This window comes from Candoia aspera, chromosome 14 (assembly GCF_035149785.1).
Source record: "Candoia aspera isolate rCanAsp1 chromosome 14, rCanAsp1.hap2, whole genome shotgun sequence".
Lineage (NCBI taxonomy): Eukaryota > Metazoa > Chordata > Lepidosauria > Squamata > Boidae > Candoia > Candoia aspera.
This window is the reverse complement of record NC_086166.1, coordinates 18,421,019-18,437,708: the sequence shown is the minus strand read 5'-3', so window position 1 is coordinate 18,437,708 and position 16,690 is coordinate 18,421,019. Positions and strand designations below refer to the sequence as shown.

The following is a 16,690-nucleotide window of genomic DNA, read 5'->3' as shown; positions in this document are numbered from 1 at the left end:
ACCTGATCCCAGAGAGCCAGTTTCACATAGTGGTTAAGGAACCAGGCTAGAAATCAGGGACTGTGAGTTCTAGTCCCGCCTTAGGCACGAAGCCGGTTGGGTCAGTCACCCTCTTTCAGCCCTAGGAAGGAGGCAATGCAAACCACTTCTGAAAAACTTTGCCAGGAAAACTGCAGGGACTTGTCCAGGAGTCAACACTGACTCGAAGGCACCACACACACAAAAAAACTTTTAAACTTAAAAACATACTTAAAAAGTGGGGGTGCAAAGAGGGCCTCCTCCAAGGCTAATGGAACCCTCACTCAAAGAAGCTGATGCCACTACAGGTAGTCCTTGCTTAATGACCACTCGTTCAGCAACCGTTTGAAGTTATGATGGCACTGAACAAACAGTAATTACAACTGGTCCTTGAGGCTACAGCCGCTGCAGCACCCCCATGGTCATGTAATCAAAATTCGGGCACCTGGCAGCCTGCCTGCATTTATGACTGCAGCATGCCCTTCAACGCCCTCCACCTGCCTATCCCCCCCATCTCTGCCCCTTTGGCCGCCCTGAACCCTACCACCACCGCCTGCCCCTGCCGCCCCCACCAGCCCCAGCTGACCTTCGGTACCTTCCTCCTCCCGCTGCTAACACAGCACACCTCACTGAGGCAGCTGCTGGCCTTCCGCGAGGCCTCCCTGATGCTGCACGAGACCTCTGCAAAGTTGTGTGGGGCTGCGCAAAGGCCTCACGCAGCGTCAGGGAGGCCACGCAAAGGGCCGGCAGCTGCCTCAGTGAGGCAGGCTGCGTCAGCAGCGGGAGGAGGAAGGTACCGAAGGTCAGCTGGGGCCAGGGGGTGGCAGGGGTAGGCAGCGGCGGTGGAGTGCAGGGCAGCCAAAGGGCAGAGATGGGGGAGACAGGCGGGGCGAGGAGCTGAAGTGGAAGCGAGCGTGGCACGGCAGGAGAAGAGTGAGGCCCTCACCCAATGATGGCAGTCCTAACCTAACAACCACAACCAGGACTATTGTAACTGCCGTCACTAAGTGGTGTGGTCACGTGATGTTTTGCCTAATGTCTGCCTTGCTTAGCGATGGAAATTCCTGTCCCAATTTGGGGTGGTTAAGCAAGGACTAGTCCTTGGGTTATGACCACTCATTCAGTGACCTTTCAAAGTTATGATGGCGCTAAACAAGTGCTACTTACAACAGGTCCTCAAAGTTCTGGCCATTGCAGCACCCCTGCAGTCACATGATCACGATTTACAATGGGGAAAACAATGGGGAAGCCAGAAAAGTCAATGGGGAAGCCAGCAGGAAGTTGGAAGTTGCTCCTGCTCCCGCTGCTTTTTTGCCCACCTGCGCTCCATAGTGCCTACCCACAACACCCTCCCACCCCACTGCAGCACCTCCACACACCTGCCTATGGCACCCCTCACCCCTGTGCGGCACCCACACACCTGCCGGCCTGCTTGCCTGGACTCCTGCCTCTTCCCACTTAGCAACCCGTGCGGTCCTGGAATGACAGTGACAACCGGGACTGCCAGGACTGCTGTCACTAAGTGATGTGGTCACGTGATGTTGCATTTTATGGCCGTATCGCTTAGCAATGGAAATTCTGGTCCCAATTGCCGTCGTAACCCAAGGACTACCTGTAAACAGGCAGCCAAGCTCAGACTGGAGGATCCTGTCTACTTCCTCAGGAGTTATAGAGTCATATTCACTCCAGATAAGCCTACAAGCTGGTACCTTGAGTTTCTCGTCTGGACCTGCCCAGCTGGAGTTCAACTCTGAGCAAATCGGAGCAACTTTATCTGCCAAATAGTGAAAATATTCCTGACAGCAGCCCTGAAGAGGGTTCTGGGATATCATGGGGTGCCACCAGGTTCCATTTGGTTGCCATGGTCCTTATCCCCACTACGAAACCTCCGGGTGAGGTCATGTCCAGATTCAGAGAGAAAGATGCAGATAACCTCCCCTACTCCAGTGCTACCTCCACTAGGAAGAGCGATCGACTGCAATCAGTTTGGGTCAAGTGGGAGTCAGAAAGCTGAAACAGAATTCTGGCAAAATGGAGACCAACCTCCTGCTAATGTGGGGAAGGCGATTCAACCTCTTCTGCATCAGGAGCGGCCCTGCAGTTTGGGGTGTTCTGGCGTCCAACCAGAGGCAGTGACGGCTAAGACCATTTTCAACGATTTCACATCTGTAATCTTCCAAAGGCGTGTTGGGCTGTCTTTCAGCTCTCCGTATTACAGTCACTTGCAGTGAGATGCTGCTCTTTCAAACCGTCCAGAGACGTCATTCGGTCCACAGTGCAACAGCTGGATTTGCACTGGGTGTCTGCAGAACTCCAAACTTACGTCAAGTGGATTGGTTAAGTCTTTATTACTGGGCTGGTTCAGAGTGCTTGTGCTGGCCTTTAAAATCCTAACTGGCCGGGGACCGGGGAGACCTGCTTGGGTTTGAAACCAGCCTCAGGGAGGCACTGCTCTTCAGGAGATCTTGGGCCTCCCAAACACACTTTTCTACCAGGGGTGCTCCTGCTTTTGAGGACCCCCACCAGGGCGCCTCTCAAAACCTCCAGAGTCTGAAAATGATTGGGTTTGGCAGGCTTTTTCTTTAAAGCCAGCTTTGCTGCAGCAAGTTTGTTCTGGTTTTCTGCAGTTGGTTCTTCCCAGCTGCAGTGCTAACTGTGCCATGGAGCAGAGGAGGAGGCGGTTGCACATAAAAGCTATACTGTAAATCTTTAATAGGCTGGTCTTTCGGAATTCTGTAGTTGATGTAGCTTTGATATAAGCCACTCTGAATACAGTTCTAAAGAAGTTGGATTTTCCAGCAGGCTGGCTGAGATCAGGACTACCTCAGTGCAGGGGTGTCCATAAGAGACAGTCAAAAAAGTCAAGGTGGTGGTCATGATCACCTGATCAAAGTCCAGTCCCCCTTTTTAGATGAGTCGTACACATTCAATTGCATGGTTGTGGATGCTGTCTGCCCCCCCCCCCATACCCCTGCCTCAGTGCTACCTGGACACATTCAGAGCACAAGCCTCAACGTGCTGAAGATCTCACTGACCCGCATCACAACAGTCACGCAGTACAGTATTAGACCAAAGGCTCTTCTTCCGTGGAACTAAGGCTTCTGCACTCAAGTCTCTTGCCGATTTTGGGAAATAAGACAGCCTCAGTTTCATTCGTCTTATACAAGTCTCCAGGAGCCTTTTCAGCTGGTGGGAAGGTCCACCCACTCCTCATGGCCCTGAAGGGCTACTGGCATGGTCTTCCCAACTCTTTGGGCAACCACTGGCAGCAGTCCAACAGCCAGTGGTGTCCAAAGTCAGGATGGTAGCCATGACAGAGTGAAAAACAAACAGCTTCAATGGCTGTGTCATGGCTGCCATCTTGACTTTTTTGACCATACCCTGCAGACACCCCTGCCATCAGCTGTTTGGATGCCCCACCATGAAGAGAAGCTCCCTTCTGCCCACATGCACAGGGAACTGGGCTCCCCAGCAGCTCACTGCCTGACCGCTAAGTTCAGGGAGAGCCCCTGGGGTCCTGCTTCCAAATGGTTGTGGGGACCCCACATGATGGCGAGAAGAAGTGTGTCTCCTCCTCCCAGTGAGCTGAACAAATGTCCCCAGGAGAAACATGTCCTCCCTGCAAGAAGCCTGAAGAGAGGCGGGGAATGAGTGACGTGGGATGTCCCTGAGAAGAACCAGGGAAGCGCGAGAGGCTCACCGCCTGCCGGTGAGGTTTCTGGGCCCCTCTGGGTGGCCGGTCTGTGGAGTTCTCCAAGCTCGGTCTGGGGATGCCGAGGGCTCCTTGTCCTACTAGAGAACCTCACCGGCTCTGGAGCGGGAAGGGCTGTCGCTGTCTTTCTGGTAGTCACGTGCAGGTCTGACTGGGGCAGCTTCGCGGGCAGACGCTGTCTGGCTACTTTGGAGCCTTAGGTGAGATCATTGGCACCCCACCATACAAGCACCACCAGGCACCATTCCTCTGCTCATCCCTTCCGTGTGCTCTGCAGGTGTGTCACCACAACGCCTTTTCCCACTTACGGGTGGAAGCAAGGCAGGCTGAGCGCATTGTTGCACTTCCGGTTTAAGCGGCTACTTGCGGTCTTGTTCTGCTGTGTCCCTGAAGTAAAAACTGTGCTGAAAGCTTTCTCTGCACATGCCCCTTATACACACACACTCGCTGGGGAAACTCCAAGCCCCATGCTTACTCTGGAGTAAGTCCCACTGGAACTGAAGTTAACCTGAATAAGTTTTTCCCCTCCATCAGAGTCTGTCTGTCTTTAGAATGGATCAGACAGACAGTCCATCTTCCTGGTCTGGAGCTCTCAGACCCGAACATCCAGCCAGTTCCAAACCAGGAAAGGGGAGGGACTGTTACTAAGGGAGACAGCCGCTGGCGAGGGGGGTGTGCAGCAGGCCAGCCTGTGGGCTGAGATTGCTTGCTAATCTGTGCCCCCCACCCCACCCCATCCCACCCCTCTTGGTCTGGAAGGATTCCTTCCCAGTCCTGTTCCAGGCACCCACCAGCTTGGTTTCCCCCAAAGCCCTGCAGATGGCCACAGCTGAGGTCAGCTGTGTTCTGCCTTTGCCAGGTCCTTCTGTTAAGGCAGCATGCCTGGCCCCTCTTCCTGGCTGCAGGGCGGAGCACCTGCACCTCAGAGTCCATTTCCGTAACGCCAGTGAGTATCAGCCAAAGCAAGTCTGCTCAGCCACCAACACAGAACTTCTTTCGGCATATTGCAGCTCTCAGGAATGGCTCTCTCTCTCTCTCATTCTCTCTCTCTCTCTCTCTGTGAATACACACTTTACTATGGTCACTGACCAGCGAATTGAACAGCTGACATCATAAAAAGAATAAAAGAACAAAGCATGGGAAGCCATGACGTAGGAAAGAAAGCACAGACTTCATTTACAAAGAACAATAAAAATGCCTCAAAGTCTAAGACATCAATCATTGGTCCCCTTTCAGCCATAGGTGCTCCCTGGAGGACTTTGGACCAGTCCCCTCGCTTCAGCCCAAGAGCCAGTCTAGTCTAGTGGAGAAGGAGCTGGACCACGAGGCCTCAACGGGAGCCCCACAGCCTCAAGGGGGACGTAATGCACCTGTGGAAGACAGGCACCCAACCGAGCAAGCCAAGGAGCAGGAGTTTCCACAGGGTATGGTAAAAAAAAATCATCAAGGTGGCAGAGCTTTAATCACAGCATCTTGACTTTTTTGCCCACATGCTGTGGACACCCCTGCCAAGGAGAGAGCAGAGCCATCCCTTCTTCCTGTTGGAATCTGTCTGTGGGCTGCACCCAAGGTGCCCATGAAGAAACAGCCATACCTGATGTGGTCCAGGAGCAGCTGGTGGGAATCCTTAATGAGGATGAGGGAAAGGGCGTGAGCCAAATAGTCCACCTTCCGCTCAGCAGCGAACTGCTTGAGAGATGTGACCATCTTCTCTCTCACGTTGGGCTGGTCACCCAGGATCTCCTGCACCTGCATACAGAAGCAACTCATGAGAAACGGTGGTGCTCCCTGTCTCTCTCGCACCTCTCTGTCCCACCATTAGCCTCTCGCCACTGGCATCTGCCATGAGCCATGAACTGGGGATGTCCGGGGGAGGTTCAATGAGCCAGCTGGATTGTGCCATGCTTAAATTCACGCGTGCTAGCAGTAGGTGAGAGGAGGAAGGCAGGGAAGGCCCTGGGAGGAACACCAGGTGGGCCGGTCCTCAGATCCCACAGAGGAGAAGGAGAGAGAAGGCTGAGGTGCACCAGCCTTGCCCTGCAAAACCCATCCATCTTTTGTTTTGGCCCAAAATTAGAACAACCAAGATTTTCCAGGATTTGACAGGCTGAAATGCAACACATCTGGAATGGCTGGGGCAAACTTCCAAGACATAATGTGTTTGTTCCAGACACAGAACAAAATATATTTTCCATTTCATGCACTGCACAATTTAAAACTGCAGATAATACAGGAGGAGGAGGAGGAGGAGTGAGCCTGCCTATCAATATCCAAACAGGAGGCCAGATTGTCTCTTTCCAACCATCTTCTCTGCAGTGAATTCTGAAACCAAGATCTTACTGAAAAAAAGAATAAGCAATTAATCAGACTGAAATAGGCTATCTGTATTAATTTTATTCAGAATTCTTTTTGCTATATTTCCCTTTTCTGGGTGTACTCTTTTTTTATCTAGAGAGCCAGCTTCAGTTTTAATAAGATAAATTCTCTTTTAAAATTTCACCACGTGAAAGTCTGTGCAGTTCCATAGCACCTCTGTGTGTTTCAGGATTAGCATAAGATTTGTTAGATTATTTCCAGGCTTTCAACTAGAAAATCCAAAGTACCTTCCTTCCTATTTCCCTGGAGCCAGCCTGGAGGAGGAAGCCCTGGCAGAAGGGCAAAGAAGGGCTAAGAACTGCCCCCCAAGCCAGACTCTGGGGAGAGGGGTGGGTCGGGAGGCTCAGCCTGGCGGGTGGCAGCCCTGCGGCAACTAGCTTTGACCAGGGAACGCAGAGAAAAAGCTGGCAAGGTTGCCGGTTGTGCCCACTTCTGGTTTGCAACACTTTCCTCCACACCTGTTCCAGTTTCTCTGAATCTGTCTTGGATGGAGAACTTGAGCTGCAATTGGATCGATGTGATATAAAGTAGACTACAAATTTCGCATGATTTGCAGACTACACTTCTATTGATGCAGTTTAAAAATGAGTTTGCCTTTTTAGCAGCTATGTCACTCTGCTGATTCACACTCTGGGTGCAGTTGTGTGTTTTGAACTTCATTGTTTTATTTTCAGCCCACTTCTCAAACCTCTCAAGATTGCCTGGAATTTTGTTCCTCTCTTCTATTACCTATCACCCCCAGTTCTGTGTCATCCACATGTTTGATAAGCAACCCCCTGCTCTGCATCCGAGTCATGAAGAGGGAGGTTGACGTGTCCTGGGCCAGGAACAAATTTGGTGACACCCCCCACTCACGCACACACCAGTTTAAAATGAGCACTGAAGCAGTGGGGGTTTTTCTCTCTCTCTCTCTCTCTCTCACACACACACATGCTTGTCCCACTTCGATGCTCTCCAAAGGCAATTATAGCCTATATCTTGAAACCCCAAGGCCCGCATCATCCGTTGCAAAGCACAGGAACATGATTGGGACTGAAGCCCAGAGGAGACCCAGAAATTTCAAGGTTGCTGCATCCAGAGCAAGGACCGCCTGGCACTCTTCCCAATGGCGGCGGTGATGAAAGAAAACTTTTCTTTGAAGGAGAAAATTGATAGTTCCATCCTGAGAACAAGATAAGGGTTCTGTCTCAACCGAGCTCAGCTCAAGCCCCTTGAAGAGCTCTGCCCCCAAGGAAAGCAAGCGCTGCCCGCTCAGGCTCGGCTCAGCTTGCGAAATGCAATGGAGAGCAAATCTTTGGATGGGGGCCTTGGGTGGGAGCAGCCAAGGGTGGCCCACGTCCCTCTGCCAGAGCAGAATGCCCCCAGAGCAATGAGAGGGAGTGAAGGCGTCCCCAGGCACGGTCAAAAATGTCAAGGTGGCAGCCAGAACAGTGCAATTGAGCTCCACCGGTTTATCTGCGCTGTGTTTGCCAGCAGAGCTGCCACCCTGACTTTTTTGACCATGCTCAACAGGCACCCCTGAGAGGAAGTGATTTAAATCAACAGCATCTGGCGCACGTTTACTACTTGTTCAATTTGAAGCCTTGCGCTTGTTCTCTCATGGAAACGTTGAAAGGTTCTAAAACTTCTCTTGAAACTAATTTGTGAGTTTGTTTGTTAGTTTGGGTTGGACTTGGGTAAAGTAGACTGGGAAATAAGATGAGCTTTGCATTTGTCTTGGTTTACCTTCTGGGCGATCGGCTGGCTCCCAGGCCCTCCGGCATCCTGGGCTGGCAACGAGAGAAGTGAGAAGTCGCTTCCGGGTCCCTCCGTTGGGTACGGGCAGCAGAGGGGGAGGCCTGGGCCTCTGTTCTAACTCAGAGCCTTGAAAAGGTCAAGATGGCGGCTGTGACAGTGCAGCTGAAGCTTCCGGTCTGTTATGCATGTCACGTATGCCATGCGCATAGAACAGGTGGGGCTTCTGTTGCACCGCTGTGGCTGCCATCCTCACTTTCTTTGCCACGCCCTGTGGATGCCTCCTTGGGAGAGTGGGCCCTGTAGAACTGTATGGCTGAGCCACTAAACTCTTTCTGGAGGACTGGAATGCACCACCTCAGCTTCAACCCCCCACGAGGCAACCTCTGCCCATCCTTCCTTGCTCCAGATCAAAAGACCCACTTCCCACTTCTGTCAGCACCGGCCACGCCGGGCTCTCCCTGTGGTGCGCTGCATGGAAGGCCACCCCTCCCACTGGCTAGTGGGCACTGAGGCAGGAAAGCCCCCTTACCCTCCCCACAGCAGCAGTCGCCTTTTTAGCAGCCACCCACTGCTGCCAGCTCTTGTTTGAGTCGTGGTCATCAAGAGCACTGAGATCCCTTCCACACGGACCACGGCCAGGCCAGGTCTCCTGCCTCTGCTGGGACCTTTCACCTTTTTCTCCCCAGGTGGAAGGTTTTTGGCTTCTTCCATTAAATTTCACCCTCATTGTTTCTTCTCACTGTTTAAGCCCATCTAGATTTACCCCCCTCCCTGAAGCTTTGCTTTTTTTCCACGTTCCTTCTTATTTTGTGCCATTTGCAAGAACATCAGCGGCTGAGTCCAGTTTCCTGCGCCTGCTTATCTTCATCGTGACATATGGCACGATCTATCGGCAGGGCTCTTCTGCCTTCTGGATAGGATAAGTCGGTCAGTCTCTGTGCAGAAGGTTCAATGGAGACACATTTTACATTAAAAAGAGCAATTTTCAGTGATGAAGTAGCGCTTCAATCCCCCAAGTGCTACTGATCTAAAAAGGGAAATTAATCTCTTACACGATAATATTAAAAGAAGGTTCCAGTGGGGAATTGCACAATTAGAAATTATCCAGGTCTTTGATTGTGTTGCTTTGGGGACTGAGCAAGCATTATCATTTCTCCATCCCGCTAAGGCTGTGCTGACCGGCATGCGACCAAGGGCTAACTGCATTGTCACAATCTGCGCTCTCTGTCTGTGTCTCATCGATCCCCAGCTTTAATAATTCTCCAGCAGGCGAAAGTGGTGTCCAGATAGACCCGCCCTGTGACTCCAGTCCACAAAAGAGGTCCTTTCAGGCCTCTCAGCAGCCGTCAGTACCGTCAGCCACAGCATCCTTCTGGGCTGCCCGCAGGGTTGCAGGGTGGAGACATTGCGTGGCAGTGGAGGAGAGGCTGACTCAGTGGCTACTCCCTTGAGGGGTGCTGTGGGGGTCAATCCTCTCCCCACTTCTATTTAACATCTACATGAAGACACCAGGAGAGGTCAACCAATTGCTTGGGGTCCGCATCATCAATATGCTGATGATGCTCGGCCTCACATTGCTGCCCCAGCCCAGACTGGCAATGCTGTGGAAGTTCTGTCCAGCGCCTGGAGACGTGACGCTCCCTTCCTCTCCCTCCTCGTACCTTCATGCAAAAGACATTTTAGGGCCTCTGGATACCCTGGTGGTAGCTTGGAATCTGTTCAGCTAATCTGCACTCTGGCCCAAAGGCAAAGCACTTCGTAAGAGAACGGACTAGTTACTGATCGGCTGGAAAGAGAAGGAGAGAACCTGCAACCGATCTGTCCCTGGGGATTCTTGCAGGATATCCTGCCCCTTAGGAACAAACGGTCCTTTTGATCACAGAACACGCTGCAAAGGCAAAAGGATTAATGTTGCATCTTCCTGCTGAGCACAAGTTAATAGAGTTAATAGAGAGAAACGGCAGCATTTCCATACATTTACTTATTATTAAAAACAATAGTTACACACATACATAAACTCTACTCAGCATGCAAGAAGTCTGCCCTGACAACATTAAAACATAAATAAATATGAAATGGTGAATTGCAGAGCTTCCCCTCTGTCCAACTGGGACCTCCTCCCACCCATATTTTTTGCAAGGTCTCATCAAAGGCTACTTTCAAATGAAAATGTGATTGTTTCTATAAACCTGGCAGACCAGCACAATCAGCTTAGCCAGACCGGATGAGCATTGCACTTTCCTGCTGGTTAAGCATCAGACATAATGCACAAAGAGGACAGGAGGACTTTTAATATTATTGTTGACATTATACAGTATAATTTTTCTAGGAGCATCAAAACAAGCTAAAATCTGCACTGGGTAAAGGTTGGGCTGAGGAACGAAAACATCTTGGACACCTTTCCCAGCAACTGTTCTGCTTTCAGTTACGCACCTCTTGCCCAGCTCATCATTTCCTTTCCATTACAACCTTCTACTTCTAACCATCAGCGTTTATTCATTTGTTCAATATATTTATCACATTCCACATCTCTGTTTTTTCCTACATCATCTCTTCCTAGCTTCATTCCTTTGTTTGCTGACATTTCCTGGTCTCTCCAAATTACCTCTGACAATATATTTGGAGATATTTGGAGGGAGTTTTAAATCCCACCAGCCTTGAATCCATTTCTGATGTTGAACAATGAAGGATAGAGAGCTGACGTAGCCTCCTTTCCAAAGAGCAGCAACATGGTTAGTTCTGTGGAGCTGCAAAACCAGCAAAGCTCTGTAGAGCACTTAAAGGCTAACAAATTGTATTTATGGCCTCCAGCTTCCATAGCCTGGATTTCACCTTGCCAGATGTGCCTCAGTGGGGCTGTGCTGTCTGCTGTCCATTCCTGGAGAGAAGCTCATCTTCGGAGGAATCAAACTTGGAAATGGGCCCATGGACCTGTCCCTTGGTGCCAGCCAAGTCCCCTGCCCTCCCTGCCTTGCATTTTTTCCTTTGGTTTAGATTGTTTGTGATTATTTTAAAACATCTCCACCCCCCCAGCCCCCAAGATCATTGTAGGGCAATAGAAAGGAATCCTGCTTTTTAATATGCATCACTCCCTTAAATATTATCTGTTGTTTGCAGTGCAAGGGTAATGTTAGACCTTACAAGGAACTATTAAATGGTATTTCTGCTAAAAGCTGGTATCGCATACCAATTTTCTCGAGCAGGATAGAAGTGGCTTGCCATGGCCTTCTCTGGGGCTGTTTCTGGACTTCCAAGTTTAGCCTCCAGTCCTGGGATCCCTGGTGGTCTCTCATCCGTGTCCTGAACAGATCAGATGTTCCTTCTGCTTACAGAGTTAATCGTATGAATGCGATGACATGCCTCAGTGCCACTAAACAGTGTCCTGTCTCACACTGAATTACCCTCACAAATGGGAAGAACACTGAGAATTTAGGAGCCACTTTGGGATGGAAGATTCACAAGGAGGGAGCTGCTGGAAATAGGTTGTGCAGACTACCACACGGCTGGGCAACCTTCTGCACCTGAAGCCTAGTTATGATGCAAGCCTTTGAGGACTGCACTTGTGTAGGTGCACCCATACACACCTTGACCCCAGGTATGAAGACATGCCACTGCACCAAGGTCCCGTGCATATTTGCTTCTGAGTACAATTCAAGGTGCTGGTAATGACCCATAAAGCCCTGTATGGCATGGGACTAGGTCATCTGAGGGACCGCCTCCCCCTAGTTGCATCTTCTCATCCCATCAAGACTGGCAGAAGAGGCAAGTTACAGATCCCGTCTAAGAAAGAGTGGGACCCAGGAAGACAGCCTTTTCTGCTGTGGCGCCTGCCCTATGGAACGTCATCCCTTGGAACTTAGATTGGCCCCAACCCTGCCAGCCTTTAGGAGGGCCCTGAAGGCGTGGCTCTGCCGCCGTGCTCGGGGGTCCGGCAATGGTAGGGAGCTTTTACAATGGCTTTGTTGAGCTTGGGGCAAGGATGGACTCTGGTGCTGACCATGGTTGGTTTGTCTTAAAGTGATTATTTGTGTTTTATATGTTCGCATATTGGCTTTTAACTGTTGTAAGCCACTCAGAGTCACTTAGGTGACACCTGCAGCCATACAAATAAAATAAAATCAGTAAATAAATATACTATTTCTTCTGCACATTCAAGGCAGAGGCAGAAAGACAGCAACCTTCAGCCCTTTCTACTAGGAGAAAGTAGAAGTGAAGCGGGATAAACAGACAATTCTCGGCCTCTTTTGCTGAGAAGAGAGGAAATAATGAGGTTCACGATTTCCCCTGGCAAAGGAAGGAGAAACACTGCATTTCAAGAATCTCTGAATTCACTGGAGGCACCTTTTCCATTGCTCCCAGCAATAGAAAAGGCCCTGCAGCCCAGTGGTTGCAGCTATGCACTGCTTTGCCCAAAAGATGCTTCTGAAACACAGGTGCCACGTTGGTGCTCTGCAGCACCCTTCGGAGATCAGATCCAAACCCTGGGACCCACAGGGAGCGAGGTTGAAGCAGGGGCTGGGGAGGAGATGTGGGCTGCCCCCCTCAGCTTGTTCATCAAAGTCATGCTTCCCAGCTCCACCAGGCTTACTAAGATCACCTGCAAGGAACTAGCAGGTCAAGCCAAGGAATCTGACAGCATGCCCAGGCACTTGGCATCTGTGCTACCCAGGCAGCTGGCAGGGCAGGGGTGCCTTGCTGCTCTCCTGTGGCTTCCAGACAAGGCACAAAGAGCAACGGGGGCCTGTTAGGTTGCCATCCAAATAGCTTTAAAACCATAATTTTTAACACAATAATCTATTATAGGTCTCAAAGCACAAACTATGCTTTGTTAGAAGATACTGTCAGGTATTTAGTTTATTTACCAAATTTAACATATACAGGCTTCCCTCACTTTATGTTAGGGTTACGTCCCCTGAAAACCAAACACTCATGAAGTGTGACACTGAACCACTGGAAAAAGGGGGTTGTGGGCAGTGGTGTGGTGGAACCAGTTTGTACCAGCTTGTGAGAGTTGATTTGTAAATTTTTGGGAATTTTGCAAGCCCCAAAGCCTAGCACACCAATCAGCTGTTCTGCGGCTAGCAGTGTGGCAGCAGCAATGGAGCTGGCAAAGCTGGTTCTAAACATTTAGCAGCACACCACTGGTTGCGGGGTATGGTGTCAAATTTTGTAATCCAAATGCACTGATAAATGCATTTAGAGCCTTATTCTTAAGCACTACATTACTCAAACACGTTTTCTGTGCTCCATTTGCAGCGAAAACATTTTCTCCTTCTTTTCTCCAGCTGTGTTTCGAATGTGTGTGGTTATTTATTTATTTATTAAATTTATTTATTAAATTTGTATGCCACCCAACTCCCAAGGACTGTAATGGTTGCCTATTCTAAAACACCATCAGACTCATGAGTAGGAATTCAAAGATATCTGATTTATTAAAGAATAGTATGCAGGATCACAGAGAAAGCTGAGAATGACGAAAGCGTGCCAAATTCAAACTAAAAGCCCTCGGTGCAAATGAAACCCCTCCCCCCGTAGAGTCTTTTCAAGTTCACAATCCCAGGTGCTCCTAACGGTCTGCGGTCTGATGGTCTGCGGGAAAAGGCCTTGAGCAGAGAAAATAACCCAAACACATTCCATTGTACTGATTTCACATACAGAGCTTGGCACAAGGTCTCACAGCAGCTCCCTCCCAAACAGAAACGCGTGTCAGCGCCTTGGCATGTGAAACGTTACGATGTATAAACTACATTGAATCAGTGAACCTGACAAGGACTTTGTTATTGGAGAAAACGAAGAGGGAGAATGCATCACAGCACTACAAATTTTATCAGCATCCTTTGTTCTGTTGCCAGTGGTAGATTCGCCCAGGTTAAAAGCTCATCCTGGGGCAGAGGATCCTTCACCAGCTTTGGCAGGATGTAACATGTCCAGCTTTGTTTCTAGCATTAGAGAGCTCCTTTTCTTTTTCATTGTGGGTGAAAGGTGAAAGGTCCCCTGTGCAAGCACCGAGTCATTTCTGACCCTTTGGGGGGATGCCGGTTTCGCGACATTTTCTTGGCAGACTATAGAGTGGGCTGGTTTGCCGTTGCCTCCCCCAGTCATCACCTTCCCCAGCAAGCTGGGTACTCATTTACCAACCTCGGGAGGATGGAAGGCTGGGTCGACCTGAGCCGGCTACCCGAGACTCCAGCTTCCGCTGGGATTGAACCCCGGTCATGGAGAGAGTTTCGGTTGCAATACTGCCGCCTACCACTCTGCGCCATGCGAGGCTCTCCTTCATTGTGGGTAAGGGGGTTGAATGGATGGCCATTTGACCCCTATAATAACAGGAATAGCTACTGCAGGTACAGAGGCGGGAGGCAGCACACACAACTAGAACAACCGAACAACACAACGATAAAGGTGCAAACCCAGAACAGGGTTTTGTCAGGAAGAAGTCTTGGCATGTTTCCAGGCCTTGGTGCAAATTGGCTATGCCGGCTAAACTTGCATAATAGCCACTTTTTTCACATAAAGCACATTCTTGGATGAAATGATCAATTGCATAATAGCAAATTCACCTAAAGCGTTTTTGCATAAAGCAAGGGAAGCCTGCAGGGATTTTCTATATCAGCCATTTCTAGACTTTGCATTGTAATGAAGCATGCACAAAGGTAGCCCTAAGTCCTGATCGAAAGAAATTAAGAGGTTAAGTTCCAGTGGAAAATTGACTCGTTGATTCCAATGGTGGTTCTCATCATGACTATCTCAGGTAGAATGTGGTCCCATAGTAAAGAGGTTCACACTAAATTAAAGTTACTTTTTGCACTTCTGATGCATTTCCCCTGCAAGGCCATAAAAACAAATTGCTCCTAAATAACACTGCATGTTTGCCCTCGATCAGGAACAGTTTTATGAAATATGGCACATCCTAGCTGGCTTTACTTCACCTTCCAGGGGCATGCAGAGGGGCAAAAAAGGCAAGATGGCAGCTGTGAGCATGCAGTCAAAGCCTTGCCCCTTTTTTGCACGCCTAGTGCGACAGACCCGTTTCTGAGCCTATGCCACTGTCTCACTTGGCCCACAGATCTTTGCTTTTCTGCAGAACTCGTCTGTCAGCCCCTCCCCTGCCTACTGCTGTCCTTTCAGCTGCCTTTGGCCCTGATCCCCCCTGCTCCACATCCTCCCCCGGACGTCACCTTGACTTACCTTCTTGCTGAACTCCTGAGCCTTCTGCCTCCTTTCCTGATGCACAGCATCTGCGCTCTGGAGAAACTCCTCCACGCTGTGGCTGGTCCACCGCCGGAGCCGCCCCAGCCGCAGCAGTCCCAGCCGTAGACCGTGATCCCGGCAGGATTGGATCGCGGCAGCCGCATCTTCATGACACTGGACAGAAACGCCATTGACTTCCAGGACATAGTCACCCACTTTGATCCCCCATTTGGCAGCAGGTGAGTCTGGAGCCACGCTCTCCACCTGCATGGGATCGCCCACATCACAAGTCAAGGTGAAGCCAAAGTGTCCCTCCGGCCCCAGGGGGAGGTCCACTTGCTGGACACGAGAGACCACGCCAATGCTCGGGGGGACGTTCTCACACCGCCTTGCCAGGACCGCCAGGGCCTCCGCATTCATGGAGGAAACAGGCTGCCCCTCGATCTCCAAAATCTGGTCTCCTGGCTGGAGGCCGGCCACCTGGGCGCTGCTGCCTTCTTCCACAGCCAAGATGTAGCAGGGACCGTTGCCACGGACCTTAAAGCCAAACGCCTCTGGCCACCCATCATTGGTGGCAGGCATGGCTGCAATGGAAAAGGGGCATGCAGAACAATCAGCCCTTCTCCCCAAGCAAAAGAATAGTGGGCTGATTGCCACATGCGCTATACTGAAATGTGGTTTGCTAGGGATGAAGCTGTACACTATACACCTAGGCACCCCACCCTCCTTTCCCCACCTCCTGATGCATGCTCTTGCTCTTTTGCTGTCTTCCCACAGCAAGGGCACTGGGAAGAGCTTGCCACATACAAAACAAAGCTGCCATGTCCCTGGCATCTCGTCTTCAGGAGGAGAGGGGCAGGACTGGGCCTTGGTGGCACTAAATTTGGGGAGCCCCTGGGCTGTGGGGTGCAGAGCCTGGGCCTCAGCCAGCTCTAGCAGCACCATCAATGGCACAGAAATTACAGCTGATTAATCAGACGTGGAGAACATTCCTGCAATACATTTCATGGCCTGGGCTGCACATTTGTTTTTTGTGCCTTCGAATTGGTGCTGGCTCCTGGCGACTGCCTGGACGAGTCCCTGCAGTTTGCTTGGCCTCATTTTCAGAAGTGGTTTGCCATCACCGCCCTCTTCTTCCCAGGTCTGAGAGAGAAGAACAGGCCCAAGAACACCCAGCCGGCTTTGTGCCTAAGGGAGGACAGCAACTCATGGCCCCTCGGTTTCCACCCTGGTGCTTTAACCACTACACTAAACTGGCTCTCAGGTAGCTTTCAGAAGACAGATAGTTTCCAAAGAACAGGTGAGTTGGACTTCAGAAGCAAGAATTCCTTAGCAGCTTTTGTACCATGTGAAGATCAAGGCTTCTTGTTCCTCTAGGTGGGTAAATTCATTGTTGTAGGAATGCTTGTGTCACATTTAATGGCCTCTTTTAGAGCAGAAGTGGGCAGTACTGGAGGAATGAAGGCTGCAACTCAACCTTGGGGCAAGGGCAGGGGATTATGGGGGGCTGATTCTTAGGCCTGCCCATTTTGTGTTTTTGAAAGAGTTTTAAAAGTGGGGATGGGCACAGAAGGCTTCTAGGAGGCATGCCATCCCCATTCCCACCAAAGCAAAAAATGGCTCCAGTATCATGGAGTCCAGAGTGATTGATCGGTA

General features: G+C 50.4%; 1 protein-coding gene across 1 annotated transcript in view; it reads right to left on the bottom strand.

Annotated features, from left to right (window-relative positions):
• GRID2IP (Grid2 interacting protein) overlaps positions 1 to 15,616 on the bottom strand; it is a 69,188-nt gene extending 53,572 nt beyond the window's left edge. Inside the window, 2 exon segments of the mRNA XM_063315013.1 lie at positions 5,325 to 5,479; positions 15,032 to 15,616. Coding sequence (XP_063171083.1) covers positions 5,325 to 5,479; positions 15,032 to 15,616 — 740 coding nt within the window.
• Between the last annotated feature and the right edge of the window lie 1,074 nt (positions 15,617 to 16,690).